Source organism: Pinus tabuliformis, chromosome 1_2 (genome assembly GCF_031772625.1).
Source record: "Pinus tabuliformis cultivar Carrire ecotype Pingquan chromosome 1_2, CPIR1, whole genome shotgun sequence".
In the NCBI taxonomy this organism is placed as follows: Eukaryota; Viridiplantae; Streptophyta; class Pinopsida; order Pinales; family Pinaceae; genus Pinus; species Pinus tabuliformis.
Genome location: NC_142298.1, coordinates 35,340,925 through 35,363,435, shown reverse-complemented (window position 1 = coordinate 35,363,435; position 22,511 = coordinate 35,340,925). Strand labels below are relative to the sequence as shown.

The 22,511-nt window shown below is 38.5% G+C and overlaps 1 protein-coding gene across 1 annotated transcript in view; it reads right to left on the bottom strand.

Annotated features, from left to right (window-relative positions):
• The window catches only part of LOC149204281 (histone-lysine N-methyltransferase ASHH2-like), a 276,549-nt gene that overhangs the window by 160,500 nt on the left and 93,538 nt on the right, over positions 1–22,511 (bottom strand). Inside the window, exon 7 of the mRNA XM_089394677.1 lies at positions 12,570–12,626. Coding sequence (XP_089250803.1) covers positions 12,570–12,626 — 57 coding nt within the window. The remainder of the gene's footprint in view (positions 1–12,569; positions 12,627–22,511) is intronic.

Sequence of the window (22,511 nt, the reverse complement as noted above, 5' to 3'; positions counted from 1 at the left end):
CATATATGTCAACAAAAGCATGTAGAATGATGAATTAGATATAAAAAACATAGATTGAACGATATAACAACAATCATCTAGAAGCTATAATCTTCATCAACCACATCCACAAGTTAGTAACATAATAACATACAACATATTGAGTCTCATGATTCATCAATCTTAAAGTTTCAAGCTTTCAAAATTCAATATATAACATTTATCATCATTGATCACCAACGTTGTACTTGTAAGCTAAGTGTAATCATTACAACAATAATATCTAACATGAAATGAAATGTTATAAAATGAAATGAAACAACTTTCAACTTTCACAAAACATCATATTCATAATTCATTACTAATGAGTTATAATTACCAACTTCAAACTTCAAACTTAAATTGTCATTTATCATTTACAAAAAATATCATGATAAATATGAAAGAGTCAATAGTTATAAAAACTACCAGAAACTAGAAAAGACAAGTAAATCTATTATCTATTGCTAAGGCTTGGGCCTCTTGCCGCCACGAGAAATGTCTAATTTTTTAGTCTTGTTGGAAAATCAAGATCTTTGTCATTAATATCACCCTCTAAGCATTAATATCCAGAGGTATCTTTGTCATTACCTCTGGATTTGTATAGGGATCTTTGTCATTAATATCACCCTCTAAGCATTAACATAAGATAGAAAATGCATAGCATGTCAAGTCAAGATTTTGTTTTAGTGATGCCTACATTTTTAGGAGGGTCATGATAGAAGAGTTTGACAACCAATGTCACTAACATCAAGGTACATATAGGGATTGGTGCTCTTGATTAAATATGAGTTCAATACCCTAATACATGACAAAATCCAATGAAAACATTGAAATCCCCCCAATCTTGAAATCCTGAAAAACTGATAAGTCTGTTGTATTTTGAATGGAATCTAAAATTCTACTTTCTCCAAATGAAATCCAATGAGGTCGGAACCACTCTCAAACACCCTGAGTCTAGTAATGTTAAATTCTTAAAGTAAAAAGATGAAAATGAAGATTAAGAAGAATGTCACTTTTACTTTAAGAATTTATCATTACCATGAATAGCATATCAATACTAGGGCCTAGACTTGATCATAAGGTTGCCCCACTCAAAACTTATTTGTTTCTTTGAAAGCAAATTACAATTGGAATATTATTGCAAAAAACACTTAACTGTCCCAAACCAAGGAGCGTTTTTTTTGTCGGGAGAAATTTCGAAAGCACGCTCCGACTATCACTCGAGTCACTCTTGCCCAGAGCGCGAATTGGGAGCGAGGGCGAGGGGGGGGAGGGCACTCCCCCGCAACCCTGAAGGATATATATATATATATATATATATATATAACAATAAAAATATCATATTCTCGTTCATATAAGAGACAATAAAAGATGAATTCATATTTCATGATTGAGAAAAGATGAATAATTCACAATTAGTGAATTCATAATTATTCATCTTTTCTCAATTTTGAATTCATCTTTTAAATTGAATTTCTACATCTAATGATAAGCCGCAATGATATGCATGACTTGAAAATCATTATTACTATTTTATATTATATTATTACATGTATCTTAGATTTATTATGTTACAAGTAATCATGTATGTTATTGTCCGATTGTCATAGAATTCAATGATTTACATTTCAATTTTCTACATTTTAGTTTTAATTTTTTAGTATTTCAAGTCCCCTATGTCAAATACCCTAACATTCCGTATGACCTTCCCACATCCTAATGTCCCAAACAATTAGTGGAACATTGCTACATATCTTTTTAATAATGTGGTTAATAAAGGTCTCATTAAGCTCTTATCACTATTATATCATGATAATATACTTTGTTGTATGAAAGAAATAAATAGTCAAGTCACGAGGAAATAAATACAAGTCATGAGGTGATTATTCAGTCTTGTTAGGAAACCTAATTAGCTGACCCAACCATCATTTCTTTCTAGTCGTTGTCTATGAGAACCTCTCAACAGGTAAGAGACCCTATCCAAAAACTAACCCACCCAGATAAAAGTACTACTAACAAATAGAAATACTACTAGAAATGCTCCACTGTCGCCGGATAATGTGCTACAACACTTGACGATATGTATCAAGTCTCATTCAAAAAATGGAAACTCGTGTGTGTCCTAAACATATACACATCGAGATCTGAAGCTCAAAAATGCTCCAAAATCTATACATCTAAAGAAGCGATGCCTCAGGTGCTCAATTTGTGCTTCGGTGTGACAGACTCCAGAGTGCCTCAATTTATGGCGACCGGTTACGGTGGCTCGGCCTCCTCCAACAGTCAACTAAAATGCAAATGGGGTTTGCCAAGGTTGGGTGTTACGTTAAGTAAGAAGGGGTGGGCCCAACTTTTTGATTTTAACCAAATCTATTCCCGACATTTGACTTTTACAAGTGGATGTGTGAGGAAACAGATCCAAAAATATATACAAACGATTGAAACGTTTCGAAAATTTGTTCCCGCATTTCCAAAACCCTGAAATGGATAGGAAACGTTTTGAAAACATTTCAATGGTGGATCATACCCATTTCCATTTCGGAAACACAAAATGGCGTTTCTGGCGATTTATGAAGACGTTTTCGGCAACTTAGGCTAAAGGCCCAAAGATAATGTTTGTTTATTCTAAATATTGTTGTGGAGGCACTTTAATGGAGTTAGGGGCTCCTAAGTTAATAATTAGAGAGGTAGAAATAAAGGAGACCTTGCAGAGGTCTCAACACATCATAGCAATTCATTCTTGTGTCTAAATCTACCGTAGCAAGAAGATGCAAAGCCTGAAGAATTGCCGCAGGGAGGAGAAGGGGCAAGTTTGTGGTTTGTCTTGTGTTGGAAGATAGGTCAAGTTTGCCAGGAAGAAGGCAGAATTTTCTGTGTTGTTTTCGTGCCCTAAAAGGGCTCTGTCCAAGCTGAATTTTCTGTTTTGAAGTTTGTTTTGTTCTGTGTACATGGGAGAGGGTTGTGCCCTGGAAAGAGGCTTATCTAGCCTCTGTCTAGTCTACTTTGGAGGGCCGCAAGGCCTCAGGAAGCTCGTTGGTTTTCTGTGGGTAGATCAAGCCCTAATGGAGGCAAAAATTAGCCTCAATCCAAGAACAGGGGCAACGAAGATGTTCAGGCGGAGAGAGGAGGCATTGGAACAGGTTGTGGGCTGATGCATTGATGAAGAATGATTGCTGAGTTGGAATTTTGAAGTCTGTTCAACAAAGGAGGGTTTGGACAGCTGTTTGAGGGATGTTTGTACAATGATCCTAAAGGACAAAGACCACTGTGAGTAGCTGTTAGTTTAGGGTTGATTGTGCAAGAGATTTGAAGGACAAATCCCTTGTGAGCAATTGGTGTGCAGAGACTTTAAAGGAGCAAATTTCTCTGTGAGTAAAGGAGGCAAAGGACTGCTAGGTGTCAGTGACAAAAGAGGGTTGAAAGGACTGTTGTTGAAGGATCTACATCAGCAAGTTTGTTATTTTTGTCATTGTTCTTTGGGCAGATTGAGGATCAAAGGACAGACCTCAAGCCCTAGTGTATAATGTATATACCAGTGTCTTGTATCAGTGCTTTATAAGGGTCGTGAACCCTAGTACGGGAGCCCTATGCTTGTTTAATTGAAGGACTAATAAAAACAAGTTTTGGACCTACAAAATTTTGTGTGCTTTGTTGATTCACTGTTGTTACATTTCCGTTGTGCAAAGTGCTTGAAGTTGTGTATTTCAATGTGTTTATGGCCGTGATTAGAAATAGACTTGATCTTAAGTACTAGCAAAAACCAACATTATTTCTCTCTCCTCCACAATTTCCCTTATGCCCTCATTACTTTTGAAGGAGCGTGTGCTACCACTACTGGCAAAGGAAAGGTGTCATAGCTAGAACACAGTTCAAACCACACACAAGTAAATGCTAAGATGAGTATGATTCTGTAGCTAAAAAACTTCATTGTTTTCCAACGAGTTCTTGTCAAGTTTCATTTTAAATCTTGGTTCTCCTATGGCAATTTTTAATCGTATTTTGTTCTCACATATTAGCTCCTTGATTCGTGAAAGTTATCACCGATTAAACTTCCTTCGCTAAGAATTTTCAATGTCTCTCTTTCATAAGTTCTTCTTGGGTCTCCTCCTAAGGTCTTGATTCTTCGATTGCAATTTCGGTCACAACATGTTAATTTTAGATAACAATGGTATGTTTTATGCTTAGAGCAATTTTACTTCAATTTCTTTATTAGCCCAATATCAATGTCCAGCTTAGCAATCACATCATCATGACAGTAAAAGCAGATAGAACATAAACAATAACAATAGAAGACAAGCCAAGACAAGAGGACACAAGATATGGGACCAGCCAAGGACAAACCCCAATGTGGGGAACCCTTGATCAATTCTTCTTATAATTCTTCAAAAGTTCAGCAGAGAGAGAGAGTACAATATACAGTATTCACTTGCCCAATCACAGTGAAATCTAATCAGTCAAGCAGTAGAAACAGAAATCCCTAACTAGAAAGTCAATGTTGGTCAACAGGGCAGATTTTGACCTACAAAATAGCTTAGTCAAACTCGGTCAACTCGACCTCCAACAGCGAGTCAAATCAGCCCAAAAACAATCCGGAAAGGTCCAGTCAAATCTGGTCAACGAAAGTCAACACAACAGCAAGCCTAGCACAGTCAACATTGGTCAAACAACCTCGGATTGCATGCCCAAAACTACAGCCTACCCAAACATAAATACGCCACAAAACTGCAGTCAAAGATGGTCAACGCTAGTCAATATAGCTTCCTGCAACTTTCGATCAATGCTGGTCAACACAGGGACAGCAAAAGAACAGTCCCTTCTTCGCACATATGGAGAGAGAGAAGCCTCAAAAGATCCATACCCAAACAATGAAGGGGAGATGGGAGAGTGAGTGAAGTGCAGAAATGAGGATGAGGCCTCTCGAATTTATATGCAACGTTGAGGTGCAAATTAGATGACTGGCCGACCTTGACAATTTGTCCATAATTAAAATAAATTCATAATTCCATTTGTACATGTTAGAATGGGATGATCTTTAGATCAATCCTACACCTCTTGGAGAGAGGAATCCAATAAAAATATTGGCTTCCTCATATGAGCTGTCCAAGGTGAAGTTTGGCCCTAGTTTCCAAATTTAACACTCCCACTCAACTAGGGAGAACTTCACCTGCCAAACTGTCTGACAATCTATACCATCCATCTCTCTGCTCTGCTCTGCTGAACCATGAAAAAAGAAGAAATGATCGAGAATGTATCATACCATTCTGCACTGACTCGAAGTCAATCTCTAATAATACAGTCTGTCATACCACTCTTAATCGACCCGAAGTCAGTTTCCATTGGTCCCATATCAATATCAACATCCTAGCATAGGGAGTATAGTAGTACACGATGCGTCCATCGGTAGTACTATGGTCCCTATCCTCATTTCCCTACTCATTAGCCAGATGACAGGTACTTTCCATGAGTCTCGAACTGCATGGGCAAGATGTGCCAGCAGGAGAAGGTGAACCACTCATCCTGCTCATATGCCATAGGAGAAGGTGAACCACTCAACCTATGCATATGTCACCATGAGGTATCACAGGGGAAGGTGAACCACTCACCCTGTACATCACGCACCATTAGGGGAAGGTGAACCACTCACGCTATGGTCGCTCATTGCTCCAAGAAGTACCCCAAGTTGCCGCCCCCCTGGAGCTCCCAAAGCTCAACATCCATTTCATAAAAGACCCTCATAAGAGGGTCTCTCCCCGACTCCAAGTCATTCACGAAACATTAATAATTTGACCTTCCCCAGGGGCTTCGTAAGAATATCGGCGATCTAATCATCAGTCCCATGTGTTAGAGCCTTATTGCTCCCTGTTGTACAATATCCCGGATAAAGTGGTACCTGACATCAATATGCTTGGAGCAGTCATGAAACACGGGATTCTCAAAAAAACAAATCCCACTCTGGTTGTCGCAGAAGATCACGGTGGTATCCAGCACATGTCCAAACATCTCACTAAAGAGCTTGCTCAACCAAACAGCTTCACGGGATGCCAAACAAGCAACAATGTATTTAGCCTCAATGGTGCTAAAGGCAACCGACTTCTACTTCCTGCTCATCCATGATATTGAAGCAGAACCTAGAAAAAAGCAACATCCAGATGTGCTTTTACGATCCACCACACTGCCAACCCAGTCTACATTAGAGTAACCATGGAGCCTCATATTCCCGGCAGTGTATCTCAATCCATAAGTGATTGTGTCCCGAAGATATCTCAAGAGATTCTTGGCAACAATCCAATGTATGTGATGAGGCTCGACCATAAATTGACTCAATGTATTCACTGCAAAACATATGTTCGGACAGGAATTCACCAAGAACATCAAGGCCCCCATGAGTTGACGATTTCCCAAATCGGGCCCAACGTCACTTCCGCATAACTTCTTTAAGTTAAGTTCCATCAGAGTAGTCACGGACTTGCAGTCCACCATCCCAAATCTTTCAAGTATCTTCACAATATATTTTCCTTGAGAAAGGAAAATCTCACCTGGCTCTTGCTAGACTTCCAACCCTAACAAGTAATGCATCAATCCTAGGTCCTTCATCTCGAATTCGGAAGCCAACTCCCTCTTACATTGATGAATAAGAGGTTCTGCATTGTCAGAAAGAGATCGTCCACATAAAGTACCAAGATGAGAGCTCTATCATTCTCAACCTTAAAATAAAGGTTTGGATCAGCTTCACTTCTCATAAATCCCAACTTCATTAGATAGCTATCGATCCTCTCATACCAAGCACAGGGTGCTTGTTTCAACCCATAGAGGGCTTTCTTCAACCTGCATGCATGTGTCTGATGATCTTGAACTTCAAAACCCTCAGGTTGTTCCACATAGAGTTCCTCCTTAAGTGAACCATGCAAGAAGGCAGTCTTCACATCCATCTAGTGTAGATTCCATCCTTGCGAGGCAGCAAGGGCAATGATCAAACAGATGGTGGTGTAGCAGGCAATCGGTGCAAATATCTCAACATAATCTACACCTTCCTTTTGCGAGAAGCCTCGAGCAACGAATCCGGCCTTCAACTTTTTAGCACTTCCATCAACTCCATGCTTGATCTTGTAGAGCCATTTTGAGGTGACAACAGATTTGTCCTTTGGTCTGGGGACCACATCCAGACATCATTCTTCATAATCGACTCATACTCTCCGTTCATTGCATCCTTCCAAACTTGGTGCTTTGCAGCTTCTTCGAATGTGCAAGGCTCAAATTGAACAATGGTGCTCATTGCAGTTAAGTACCCTTGGTACCTATTTGGCTTCTTACTTTCACGAAATGTCCCCCTAGGTACAACATGTCTCTCGGCATCTTTGAGAGTTTCCTTAAGCCATGAGGGTCTCTTATTTTAGGAGGAGGGCTCATGAGGGGGTGGATCAATGGGATCCATTGGTCCTTCAGCATCAGGCATCAGCTCATCCTGCAGTTCTCCTTGCTTTCCTGAATCTGCGTCTTTTTCCTTCCTTGGAAGAGGAAGGTTACTAATCTTCCCAAGGGCAGCATCCTCATCAAAGGTGACATCATGACTTATCTCCACTTCTCTTTGGTCAGGCAAATAGATTCTATATGCCTTAGAAGTTTCATTATAGCCCACAAGTGTTCCTTTCTTCCAGAAGCATCCAATTTGCTTCTCTTTTCTTTCGGGACATGAAATTATACAAGACTACCAAAAATTCTAGAGTGAGAAACATCAGGTTTCTTACTAGCAAAAACTCCTTCGGGAGTTTTGGAGTCCAACGCTTGATAAGGGCATCTATTTTGAACATACACGACGGCGTTTGCAGCTTCAACCCATAAGAACTTCAGAAGGCTTTGATCATGAAGCATGGCACGAGTAGCTTCTACGATAGAACGATTCTTCCTTTTAGCAACACCATTTTGGGCAGGAGTATATGCGGTAGTAGTCTCCCTCTTAATGCCAGCTTCTCTACAATAATTTTTTAACTCATTTGATTCATATTTAGTTCCATTATCAGTCCTCAATATTTTGATCTTCTTCCCAGTTTGATTTTCGACCAAAGCTTTGAAAGAACGGAACCATGAGAATACTTTGTCTTTCTTCTTCAAGAAATATATCCAAGTTTTGCAAGAGAAATCATCCATAATGATAGCATAATATAGATATCCTCCTAATGAGTTCACAAGCATTGCACAAGATAGATCAGAATGAACCAATTGCAATATGTCAGTACTCTTGCTATCACTTGAGGGGAATGGTCCCCTTGTATGCTTTCCTTCAACACACCCGTGACAAACACCTTCATGTTCTACTTTAAATTTGGGCATACCTATCACTATCTTCCTCACATCAGGTAGAGCCTTATAATGTAGATGAGCAAACCTCCGGTGCCATAATTCGAATTGAAGTGATGTGTCGCAAGATATAGCTCCCAATGGCCTTCCTCCAACTTGATATAGGCTATCAACCCTGAAGCCAAGTGTAAATGCACCTTTGAAATTTTTACTCCACACATGTACCTTTCCATCGATGAATGCCACCTTGAATCCTTTGTCCTCCATCGCCGAGATAGATACCAGGTTATTCTTTAGATCAGGTACATATAGTACTTCTTGTAGATGAATGGTGTTACCTTGATTCAATTGAAGAGTAACATTCCCAACTCCCTTCACAGGACAGGTGGAAATATCTCCAAAGATAATTTCCAAATTTGTATCCTTTTCAATCAGATTTGAAAGAGCTTCCTTATACCCAATGAACTGCCTTGAATCACCACTATCAATCAACCAATTTCCCAAAGTGTCCCGAGGAGATGCAGTGGAGAGGGCAAATATAAGATAAAATTCTTTTTGCTTGTTATCAACAACATTAGATTCATCATACCTGGTGTTCCTTCATCTCTTGGGAGGGCACCCATTTCCTTGATGAGGAGCGGGAGCATTCCTTTTTCCTCGGTTGTTGGATTTGTCATTCCTTTGATTGTTGTTGCCCCTAAAATTGTTGTTGTTGTCGTTGTCATCATCATGAGGTATATCCCTACTATTAGGACACTCCCTGGCATAGTGGCTAAACTTGTTGCAAATGAAGCATCTTCCCTTCCTTCCATTTTTTGAAGCCCAGCCTTCCTTGACATTGCTTGTTTGAACCTGCATTGTCCTTCTTTTTAGCATGAGCGGAGAATGCAGTAGGATCATTCCTATTTGAAGGCATATCTAGTTCCATCATCCTTGTTCCTTCTTGAGAACATCTAGTCAGCAATTCTTCAAAACATGGAATCATGTCGTTGTTAAGAATAGTAGTGTTGAACACATGCCATTCACGAGGGAGTACTCCAAGGGCAATGAGAGTAAGCTCCCTATCAGCGATTGCTTCTCCAATCGAAAGATCATTTTCTATCCCAGTAATCCTCATGAAGTAGGATTGAATATCTTCATTTCTTCCCTTCTTTATATCCTTCAGCTTGTTCTTGAGGAAAAGAGTTTGGTTTGCATTGCTAGATTTGAACATGCCAACCAACCTGCCATATATCTCTTTTGATGTGTTCAAATCGGAGATGTAAGCAACTAAATGCTTATGAATAAAATCCCTGATGATCTTCTTGGCTTTGACTTCACCCTTCTTGCACTTTGTCTTAGCAACAGCCGGTGCATTTGAAGGAGGTTCTGAAATCTTTCCTTGCACATAATGCATAACATCTTGCTCTTCTAAAGTCAAATCAAGAGACATATTCCATGCATGATAATCGGACTTATCATGAAGCTTGTCATCAGACTTGAAGTAGGATGTGGAGGCCATTGAATCTCGTCCTTGATCAATGATTGCTCTTCTCACTCTTGAGTCTCGCTTGGGCTTTGTCTTCACCTCAGCTCTAATACAATGTTAATTTTAGATAACAATGGTACGTTCTATGCTTAGAGCAATTTTACTTCAATTTCTTTATTAGCCCAACATCATCATCGTAGTAAAAGCAGATAGAACATAAACAATACCAGTGAAAGACAAGCCAAGACAAGAGGACACAAGATATGGCACCAGCCAGGGACAAACCCCAATGCGGGGAAACCCCTGATCAATTCTTCTTATAATTCTTCAAAAGTTCAACAGAGAGAGAGTACAATATACAATTTTCACTTGCCCAATCGCAGTGAAATCTGATCACTCAAACAATAGAAACAAAAAGCCCTAACCAGAAAGTCAACGTTGGTCAACAACGCAAATTTTGACCTCCAAAACAGTGCTATCAAACTTCGTCAACTCGACCACCAACAGCTAGTCAAATAAGCCCAAAAACAATTTGAAAAATTCCAGTCAAATCTGGTCAATGAAAGTCAATGCAACAGCAAACCCTATCACAGTGAACACTGGTCAAATAGCCTCGGATTTTGTGCCCAAAACTGCGGCCTGCCCAAACAGAAATGCCCCACACAAAACCGCAGTCAAAGATAGTCAACGCTGGTCAACACAAGCACTGCAAAAGAATATTGCCTTCTTCGCACGTGTGGAGAGAGAAGCCTCAGATGTGTGAGTGAGTGAAGTGCCAAAATGAGGAGGCCTCTTGAACTTATATGCAACGTTGAGGTGCAAATTAGATGACTCGCCAACCTTGACAATTTGTTCCTTAATCAAAATAAATTCATAATTCCATTTGTACATGTCAAAATGGGATGATATTTAGATCGATCCTACACCTCTCGGAGAGAGGAATCCAATAAAAATATCAGCTGCCTCATATGAGCTGTCCAAGTTGAAGTTTGGCCCTAGTTGCCAAATTTAACTGATTATGACGCCTTGTAAGAGTGGCACTTCATGCTTGTACTTGTTGTAAATCAATTGTATGGTTAACTTGTTCATTCAATTTACATTGTAGGGTATGCATTTAATATTGAAGGCATTATGCTTCTTCTAATAACTAATTGAATTTATTTACAATAAATTTACTCTGATTTACTTGAAAATCAAAATTTGTTTGAACTTTCTCATTTCCCCTTTTAATCATTCACATAGCTTCACAGTTATTTCCGTTCATATTACCATGGTTGCTATAGAATTGTTTTTATTGAAATTATTTATAGTAAATTGATTTTGATTTACTTGAAAATTGAAATTTGTTTGAGGTTGCTTTAATTCCCCTTTCAATCACTCACATGACTTCATAGATATTTCCATTGGTATTAGCAATGTTGCAATAGAGATATTTTAAATACCTTAATACTAAAAAGACACAAACTGTGAGGGTCCTAGCAAAAAGGATGTATTCACTTCTTTGAAACTTAGGTAATATTTCAAGTGTGTCATTTCGTTTAATTAAAAATAATAATAATAATTTTAAAAATAGATAAATAAATAAAAATCAAATTCTTCCTTAAATAACTTAAACTTACCTTACAACTAATTCTTTTTAATTTATTTGAAACATATGAATATTACTTTGTTGAATAGTTACCGCTTTATTCAAGTCCTTTTCCTTATCCTTTCTACAACTTTATTTATGTCCTATATGTCGATCTTGATCATGTTTCGTGAGGTTACTTACTTTCACCTCTATCCTTTCTACAACTTTATTTTAAGTTCTATATGTCAATATATATGTCGATTTTGATGAGGTGACTCATTTTCACCTCTATGATTAATATGAACAATTGTAACAACTAAAACATTTTTTTCTGTGAAGCATAATGTTTTAATATTTTTCCCTAATACACCTGTTATTTTTCACCAAAACCATAAACAGATCTCCCTCAGATTCAATACCATCTCTCCAAATGCAACAAACACACTTCATGATAGGCAATGACATCAATGATCCTTGATGGTGTTACTCTAACCCCGATTTGGTTAAATATAAGAGCTAAATCACACAGGGATGCAGAAGGTTGCAAAACAGACACGTCAATTCTCAATGTGTTGTTTTCAATGATTAATCTCAAGATATTCCCCTAATTCTATAGACTTACATAATTGCATTCAATGTTAGCGAATTACTGATAGTTTCTACAGTGAATGTCATACAACAATTTTTATGTATTGACAAGTGCAATGATATATATATACACACACACACACACACACTTGCACAAGTCCTATGTGAATTTAGGAAAATAGATACACCTCTCACCCCACCCAAGCCCTAGTAGCTTAGCCAAAGGTTTGCTTTCACAAATCCACTTGCTTATGTTTATTATAAGCATCTATTGGGATTTCAAAAAAAAAAAGGAAACACAATACGAAAGAGTGATTAAATTTCTACCAAGTTCTTAAAATAATGAAAAAAAAGATTGATCCAATATCTAGCATAACGCTTCTATTTGATTGTGATTTCCATGATCTTGATGCTTCTGTAAAGGTATGTGATCAATGAGTTTCAACATCAAATACCCTTTAGTTTATATAAGCACATTAAATCATTTATACAAATAGGATATGGGCATAAAACCTTGATGAACAAATTTTTCCCTATCTTTAAAAAAGAAATAGTGTTGTTCTAGGCAAGGAACTGGAAAACAATGATGAGAAAGATAATTTGTGAAAAGAAATCAATAGAACATACCTTCTTAATGTCTCGTATTGCAAACAAACCAATACAAACTTCTCCATTCACCATCCACTATCCAACAAACATAAAACAAAAATGAGATACATTTTACACATCAATCAAAATAAAACGTTCATATTACAATGGCCACAACAACAAGCAACCATAATTATTATCTAATACATTAGCTACCAAATTTTTATCAAAGAAAACACGTAACACCATTATAGTATACATCAAAGCTAATTTTGAGTTTTTAAAAGTTCTTAAACCATAAAATTTTGTACCAAATGAATAAAGTTGAGAAATACAACATGATGTAATCGGTAGCACATTGCCACCATAGTTACTAATTACTATTATTAAACATCCAATCATCATGTTGCATTGAGTCCAATATAATGCAATTATGACACATAATATCCAGTGACATAACCCTGTGTTTTCCATACAATAAGAAATTATACTCTTACAACTTTTTTCTACAGAACACATGTTCTCTCTATAAGATAATAGATGCATGTGCTCTCTATAAGATAATAGATGCATGATTATAGATTTATAACGAAAACAAATCAGAATAGTGGAACTTTGACACTTCAATATCCAATGACATGACCCCTTTCTGCATAAATATGAACTTATCTTCCTACAAAACTTTTCTCCGCAATTCATGTTCGCTCTATAAGATAATTGATGCATGGTGATATGGATTTATTAATGAAAACAAAAGAAATCTCTCTCTCTCTTTCTCTCTCTCTCTCTCTCTCACACACACACACACACACACATTTATAAGTATGAGCTTTTGCATATCAAGCATCAACAAAGTGAGGCAAGGGCAAGTTATGTAAAAAGAAAAATCACGTTGAGTTATAGAATGCTTCATAATTAAAACATCTATGGCCCTTTGTCCATTGCATAGGACAGAGAGATAATGATGATGAAAATGTCCCTCCCTCAATGCCCTATATATATACATATATATATATATATATATATATATATATATATATATGCATGTCATCATGGAGTTTAGACCATTCTTTTAAAAGCCAGCCGGCTCGGAACCGACTCAGCCGAGTTGGTCCGAGCTGGAAAAAAATTTGCAACCTGGCCTCTGAACCGGTTCGGCCGGCCAGGTTAAGACCGAGCCGGCCGAGTCATTACATGGCTTGGCCGGATCGGTCTTAACCCGGCCGGGTCACAGACAACGGCCAGTAAACCCATAAAACCATTTTTTTAATTCTTTTATGTTTTTGTTGAGTGTGGGGGACTCCGTGGGCTTCCCTGTCTGACTCATGGGTTTCTCTGTCTGAGTCTGATCCCTAGTATAGATATGCTATTCATAGTAATGTTAAATTCTTAAAGTAAAGTGCTAAGTTACCAGGATTCGGATACGGATACGGATCCGGATCCGGATCCGCTAGTTTTTTGAAAATCTAAGATCCGGATACGGCAAGGATACGTCACGTACAATCAATATATATATATATATATTTAAACTTTTAAAAAACACCTTAAAGCTAAAAAATCAAATACTCCATGAAAAAATCAAAGAGGAGATTTTGGATCTGTTTTGATGATTTCCCCTTCACCATGCTCATGTTGTGAATCTTGTGATGGTTCCATTATGATAATGGTATAGAGTTACTTGCAACTGCATTTAAAAATCAAATTATAATATATTAATATTATCTATAAACAATTAAAAATTAAATTATAAATACATTAAAAAAAATTAAATACATTTAAAAAATTTAAATAACATATATTAAATATTAATATAACTGTTATTATTATCATTTATGTTATATTAATATAACATATAAATATAAATATTAAATAAATTAACAAATCAAATAACTGTTATATTAATATATATTATAACTGTTATTAAAGTTTAATTATTTAATATATTAAACATTAAAGTTTAAACAGCATTGAACAATAAACATACGGTAAATTAAATATAACATATATATATATATATAAATATTAAATAATAAACATAACAACTATTCGAACGTATAAACATAAATAAATATAACATATATATATATAAATATTAAATAACATAAAACATTAATATAAAACATATATTAAATAACATAAAACATTAATATAATAACATAAAACATTAATATTAAATAACATAAAACATTAATATAATACATATATTACGGTTTTAGTTCTGAAATAAATATATATTATTTGTTTTGAAATAAATAATACAGCACACGCTTAATACCTGTTCACGCACAGTCATAAATAATACAGCATAAATAATACAGCACTGATACATATATTATTAACGCTTAATAGTAAATACCTGTTAACGCTTAAACTTTTGCCGTGAACAGTCTGCCCGACAGTGCGTGCAGGGGAACCGGCGCCTGACCAGGTGCTGCGTGCAGTGGGGCCGGAGTTAAGCCCGCAAACAAATGGCAAATGGCAAATATTACTGTGCCGGCGGTCGGAACGAATGAATGGCGACAGAAGAAAACAGTAGAGCGAACAAAAGAAATGATATAATATATGCCCGTGCGGGACCACAAAAACGTAAAACCTAAAAAAATATCTGTTTTTTTAACTTTTTCGGCCCGCTTCCGGCGGCCACCGGCGAGATCCGTATCCGGTAAAGGTGAGCCGTTTCAAAAATCTGCGATTTCAAAAATACGTATTTTTTGCCGTTTTTTGGAGTATCCGGATCCGGATCCGGTTCAGATCCGTGGATCCGGCAATACTCCACCTGCCGTGGCCGGATCCGGTAACTTAGGTAAAGTGACATTCTCCTTAATCTTCATTTTTTTCATCATTTTACTTAAATTTTTAACATTACCATGAAATGACTCAGGATGGTTGAGAGTGGTTCCAGCCTCATTGGATTTCATATGGAGAAAGTAGAATTTTAGATTTCATTCAAAATCCAGCAGACTTATCAGTTTTTCAAGATTTCAGGATTGGAAGATTGCAATGTTTCCATTGAATTTTGTCATCTATTAGGGTATGGAACTCGTATTTAATCAAGAGCACCAATCCCTCTATGTACCTTGATGTTAGTGACATTGGTTGTCGAACTCCTCCAGGATTCGCTCCCAAATTGGGAGCTTCTGAAAATGTCGCTCCCGCTCCCCGCTTTTGCTCTCGCTCCCAAGTAACACAGAGCCAGATGATGTTGGCAACTCTAGCAGTAGCCAGTAGTACTGGTCACAGACTTTTGTTGTAGAGGCCATTTCTAGGTTCCTTGGTTATGTGTCTTTGTTTTGATCTCTATATCATCATCGTGTATGTATCGGAGAGTGCACTAGGTGCCATTTTGATATAATGGATATATTCATGAGCTTACTTTGATCATATGTTGTCTTCTATCTATATTCTAATGTTGTGTGTTTGGAAACATGAATGAAAATCTTTAAAATTATGTGTTTTTATAAAAAATAAATATTTAATGTATTTTTTACAATGACCGAGTCATTGAAATCGAGCTGGCCGAGTCGATACTAAGTCGGAGTCATAGTCGGAGTCGGAGTCGACCCTAGGTCGAGTCGGAGTCGAAGTCGACCCTCAGCCGAGTCGAAGTCGACCCTTGGCCGAGTCGGATTCGAAGTCAACCCTCGGCCGAGTCGGAGTCGAAGTCGACCCTCGGCCGAGTCGAACTCGAAGTCGACCCTCGGCCGTGTCGGAGTCGAAGTCAAAGTTTTAAAACATTGGTTTGGACATTTAGCACCTTGGTTACTTTATATGGATCCTCCACTTGGGGCCATTAAATAAAATTTGTTATATAATGGTACACATATAGCTAGCTATGCCAGTGTTTGTAGCTCAAACAGGTATTTCCATGAGGGTGTCTACTTATGAAAATCATCATTAAAAGTATCCTATGCTTTTTCAGAAATTCACTTTATTAATTAATGGATAGTGGATCACTTAATAATTTAATTAAATGAAAGCCATTGATCTCACAGTTATATCTCAACCGTTGAAGATTAGGTTTTTGGCTCATGTCAAAGTTATAAGAGAAAATGCGCAAAGGACAAAGACACACAGAACATTCATTTCACAAGTCATGTGAGTGAAGGAGAAAAACAAAGATCTGATTTTCAGCCATTGGCGAGGATTTCAACAATATTTCAGCAAGGAGAAGGCAGCCAGTCTTCAGCAAGGACAGGCAGACAGTTAGCAGCAAGGAAAAGAGCAGGCTTACAGCCCAATAGAGCAGGTTATACCACTATCCACATGGATTTTGTACCACCGTACGGATTCTATACAACCGCAAGGATTTGAGAGCAGGATGCCTCAATTTCCATTCAAACTGTAATTTTCAAGTCTGTTGTTCGTTTGATTAATTCTCAGAGCCATTTTTTCCCTATAAGGGAGCTCTTGTAAGTTCTGAAGATAATTTTGAATGATCAACTAATCTAGCAGGGAAGAAATATTTATGTATTGTGTGTGATTGCTTTTCTTGTTTTCTGTTGCATGCAAAAGTTAATGTTACCAATAGCTAGATCTAATATGTTTTCTTAGATAGTTGGTTTTAGGATATTTTAACATGGTATCAAAGCTCCAGCTCTGGGTTCCAAGTTACTTCAACGAGCTTGAAAGATAAAGCTTAGGATAGCCATGTCAGTGACCAATGTGAAAGTTGAGGATCGACTTGATGGGGCTTCAAATTTCTTGCCATGGTAGGAAGAAATCTCAGTAATCTTGAAGGAGCCAGACTTGTGGGAAGTCATGTGCAACCCTCCTCCAGCTCCAACGCAAGCCTCGGGGAGAACGAAAACACCAACAATAGTAGACCTTGCAATGCGGCTTGGGATAAGGACATAAAGGCACAGCCACTGATCCTTGAAGCTATTAAGGATCATCTAATCCTGCATGTTGCATAAAATACTAGATCTAAGGAGATGTTTGATGCCTTAGTATTGTTTTTTCAAGTAATAACATGAGTCGGAAAACGATTCTCGAAACTAAGCTTGGAAAGTGCAAAATGAAACCCTCCGACAATGTAACCAACTACCTTATGAGGATCACACAGAACCGTGACCAGCTTGCAGCTATTGGAGAAGCTGTATTGGATGCAAAGCTAGTGAATGTTGCTCTAAATGCATTTATCAAGGCTTGGGAACCATTCATCATGGGCATTTGTGCTCGAGAACATCTTCCTAATTGCGAGAGACTTTGGGATGAATGCATCCAAGAGGAGACTCATAAAGGGTCAAGTACCAACAAGTAGGGAGGAGCATCAGAGGAAAACTTGGCCCTGGTTGGCAAGATGACGAAGACCAAAGGGAAAGTTTCAATCAAGAAGGGTGATATAGTTAAGCAGAGGGACAACAGTCCAAGCAGAAGAGAGATATGAGCAAGACCAAATGTTATATCTGCCATACAAATGGACATTTTGCTTCTTAGTGTCCACGGAGGAAGAAAGGCAAGGGGCAGTCACAAAGAGTTACAGCAACAACAAAGACACAGTTGAGCAAGCTTGCTTCCAAGTTCGACAGTGAATTTTTACTCGTGTCTTGCCTTACTACCAACTCCTAGTACTTGGACAATGGTGCCTACCACCACATGCAGAGGCTAGAGAGCTATTCAATAGTTTTACAGAGAACGACTCAAGGATCCATATTGAGCTTGGCAATGATGCCAAGTATGCACTGTGCAGTTAAGGAACAAGAGACAATTCAGTTCCAACTTGAGTTAGGAGGGTTATTTTATGCGCAAGAGGTATTCTATGTACCTGGCCTAAAGAAGAATCTTTTTTCCATCTCAGTCATGGAGGACAAAGGTTATGAGGTAAACTTTCGGAAGGGACAAGTGTTCATATACCCAAAAGGAGCCAATCCAGAGACTATAGTGAGGATTGGAGTCTAGGAGAGGAACTTGTATAGACTTCAGGGTTAACCTACTCAGGCACTAGTGCACACTAGTGAGAGCATGTGTAAGCTTTGACACAACAATATGGGCATCTCCATCACAAAGCTCTACCATTACTAAGACGAATGGGCATTGGGCTTCCAGACTTCAGTCTGGACCAGCAAGGAGTGTGCAAAGGGTGTGCACTTGGCAAAAATGTCAAGGCATCTTTCCCTAGTAGCGAGACTTGATCCAAAGGCATTTTGGATCTGATCCATTCTAATTTAGCAGGGCATATGTCAGTATCTTCAATAAAGGGTGCATCTTACTATCTGACCTCCACTGATGACTTCTCCAAGAAGACTTGGATCTATTTCACGAAGACCAAGGGTGAGACCTTCAAACATTTCAAAGCTCAGGTGGAGAATATGATAGTAAGGAAGATCAAGGTGCTAAGGACATACAATAGTGGTGAATACACCTCTAATGAGTTCACAGATTTCTACAAGGAGGCAAGGATCAAGAGGGAGAAGACAATGGCCTAAAACCTGTAGCAAAATGGGGTTGTAGAGAGGAAGAACCAGTCTATCATCAGCGTGATGAACGCCATGATCCATGATTAGAGTTTGCCAATGTTTCTGTGGGCCGAAGCATGCAACACAACTGTGTATTTGCATAACAGGAGCCCACATTGAATTCTGGAGGATAAGACATCAGAGGAAGCATTCACAGGCAAGAAGCCTAAGATAGGACATCTCAGGATATTTGGTTGTCCAGTCTACATCCACATACTTGTGGAAAAGAGGACAAAGTTGCAGCCCTTGGGTGAGCGGGGCATTTTAGTGGGATATAGCGAGGATTCAAAGGCTTATAGAGTCTTCCTGACAGATTAACAAAGGACAGTGTTGAACCGAGACGTGAAGTTCGAGGAGAACTTGGCATCCAAGACCTACGAATAGTTGCAGAGGAGCCAAGAGCAAAGACTTCCATTAGCAGGAGATGGTCAGCGTTCAATGCAAGAGCATTCAACTCCTTTGACATCAGTTAGAAGGTCTAGGTGGGTGGAGCAAACCTTGCAGAATGATCAAGAGCATGTTGAGCCTCCCCAGACCACTTTCAGGGAGAGCAAACCTTTGCAAAAGTTTCTGACGTACATGGCTTTGATGACCAGCATCATAGACTAAGAGCCTTCCAACTTTGATGAACCAGCCAACCAACAAGTCTGCAAAGATGCCATGGTGGAGGAGCACAACTCCATCATAAAGAATGATCACTGGGAGATTGTGTCTTGTCCAAAGGGGAAGTCAACTGTGACTTCCAAGTGGTTTTACAAGGTTAAGTATGCAGTACATGGTAGTGTGGAGAAATAAAAAGCTAGATTTGTGGCTCTCAGGTTCTCTTAGAAAGAGGGAGTAAACTAGAGGAAACTTTTGTTCCTATAGCTAGATAATCCTATATTCGAGTAATTCTTTCGATAGCCTCTGAGATGGGATGGAGCATCCATCAAATGGAGCATTCATCAGATGGATGTAAAGATCGCCTTACTCAATGACATCATTGAGGAAGAAGTCTACATCGAACAGCCATAGGGGTTTGCGGTCCATGACAGAAAGACGCATGTATGCAGGCTTAAGAAAGCCTTATATGGACTCCAATAAGCATCTAGGGCTTGGTATGTCAAGATGACAGCTATCTGTAAGACATAGGCTTCACTAAGAGTGAGGTAGATCCTAACTTATACTTCTTGTTGGTTGCATCTGAACCCCTCATTTTGGTGTTGTATGTGGACGATCTCATTTTGACAGAATAAGAGAGACGACTTGCAAGTTGCAAGTCAGATCTAGCGTCAGAATTTGAGATGGAGGATACTGGGTCGATGTATTACTTTCTGGGAAATGAGGTTTGGCAGCAATTAGAATAGATCTTCCTCAGACAGGGGAACTACACTCTAGAGATCTTGAAGAGATTAAAGATGGAGGATAGCAGACCGATGGTCACTTTGATGGTGACCAACCTGAAGAATGATTCTTCAATTTCATAGTTGGCAAACTCTAAAAAATACAAGAAGTTTATTGGCTCGTTGATGTATCTAGACAACACTCCACCAGACATCAGCGTTGTTGTTAACACCCTAAGCCAGTTCATGGTGGAACCAATGGAGGTTCATTAGGTTCAGCAAAGCATGTGCTCACATATTTACAAGGCACAATAGGATATGGATTGCAATACCTTAGGGGAGATGGTGTGAGATTGTAGGGGTACCAAATTCAGACTGGACGGGAAGAGATACAAAACGAAAGAGCACCTCTAGGTGTTGCTACAATTTGTTATCAATAATCGTTTCCTAGTTTAGTAGGAAGGAGACCTCAGTAGCACTGAGTTTAGCTGAGGTAGAGTACATGGCGGCTACTCTAGCTAGTTGTTAAGCCATGTGGCTTCACAAGCTACTCACTGGATTGTTTCGTCAAAAGCTTGAACCGACAGTGATCCACTGTGATAACCAAAGTTGTATCAAACTCTGGGAAAATCTAGTGTTTCACAACAGGTCAAAGCACATTGAAATCAAATACACTTCATCTAAGACATGATACAGAGGGGAGCAGTCAAGCTCCAATATATTTCTACAAATGAGCAGTTGGCACACATTTTCACCAGGCCCTTGGTTAAGGGCAAGTTCATCTAATTTCAAGACAAGCTTGGAGTGGTGGTGTAATGTTTCAAACTTAAATAAACAGTGATATGCAATGCAAAACAAAATCGATTTATGACACAGGAAATAAAAACAATCAGCAAATGCTTATTAAAACTCCAAAAGTAAGAACTAGCCAAGCCATTTTATTAATCAATGAAGCAGTACAATAGTATGGATGAATGCACTTGGGCTTGCCTCAATGGCAAGCATGACAGAATCCAGGTGATGAGACAATGATATCAAGTACTGGAAAATGTCTGCTCCTCTAATGCTCTGTGCTGCCCAGAAAACTACACTGTTAGCTAGAAAGGAACTGCAAGAAACCCCACTTCCGCTACTCGGAAAATGCTACAAATTCAGCCCCAAGCTCCTTGACCAAAACCCACAAAAACCCAGAAATGGTTTGGCTTGATTTTGACCTCCCAAAATCGACCCCCAAAGGCACTGTGCAATCCCCAGCAATTATGCACTATCTTCTGCAAAGATATGGCTGAAAACCCCACTTCCGGTGCTCAAAAAATTCTGAAACTTTATACCTAGGATCCTTGTCCAAAACCAAGAAAAACCCAAAATGGTTTGGTTGGATTTTGACCTTCCAAATTCGGCCTCCAAAGGCACTGTGCAATCCCCAACAATTATGCACTGTCTGCTGCAAAGATATGGCTAAAAACCCCACCTCCAATGCTCATAAAATTCTGCAAATTTATATCTGGGGCCCTTGTCAAAAACCCAAAAAAACCTAGAAATGGTTTGGTCTGTGTTATGAAACCAGCTCAAGAAAAAGATAGAAAAGATAGATCCACGCCTTAGAATTCAGCCTCTTCGAGGGGGCAACCTCCTTTATATTACATAAATGAACAATTCTTAGATGATACAAATGAAAAGACCTCCTTTCCATATATAGGAGTCTAAGGGGTCATAACATAATCAGTGCCAACATAACAATAATAATGTAAGGGCACAATAATAACAATAGTGGGCTTCTATGTGGCACAATAGTAACAATATGGGCACTACATGGGTACATCAATATAATAAGTGGGTTGTACTAATAACAATAAGGGGTTACACTAGTCGTATAGGGGCCTAACAGTCTAGTTTTGACCTTCCAAATTTGACCCCGAAAAGGCCCTACGCCCTCCAAATCTGCTGAAGCACAATGCCCACCAATACACCAGAAAATTCTCCTCAAACACTCCAGAAATGTAGCAATCAACTCCACCAATACTTCCCTTATTTCTCCTGGAAAGAAATAGTCCTTTGGTAGAATGTTGCAATGGTCACACTAGATACACTACTGCGTCCTCTAGAAATATGCACAGTTGGGGCAAATTGTATACAAATGCTGGAAATTTCTCTAAAATTCACCTTCAGATGATAATGGATGGACCTCTCTAGGGTGGCACTCA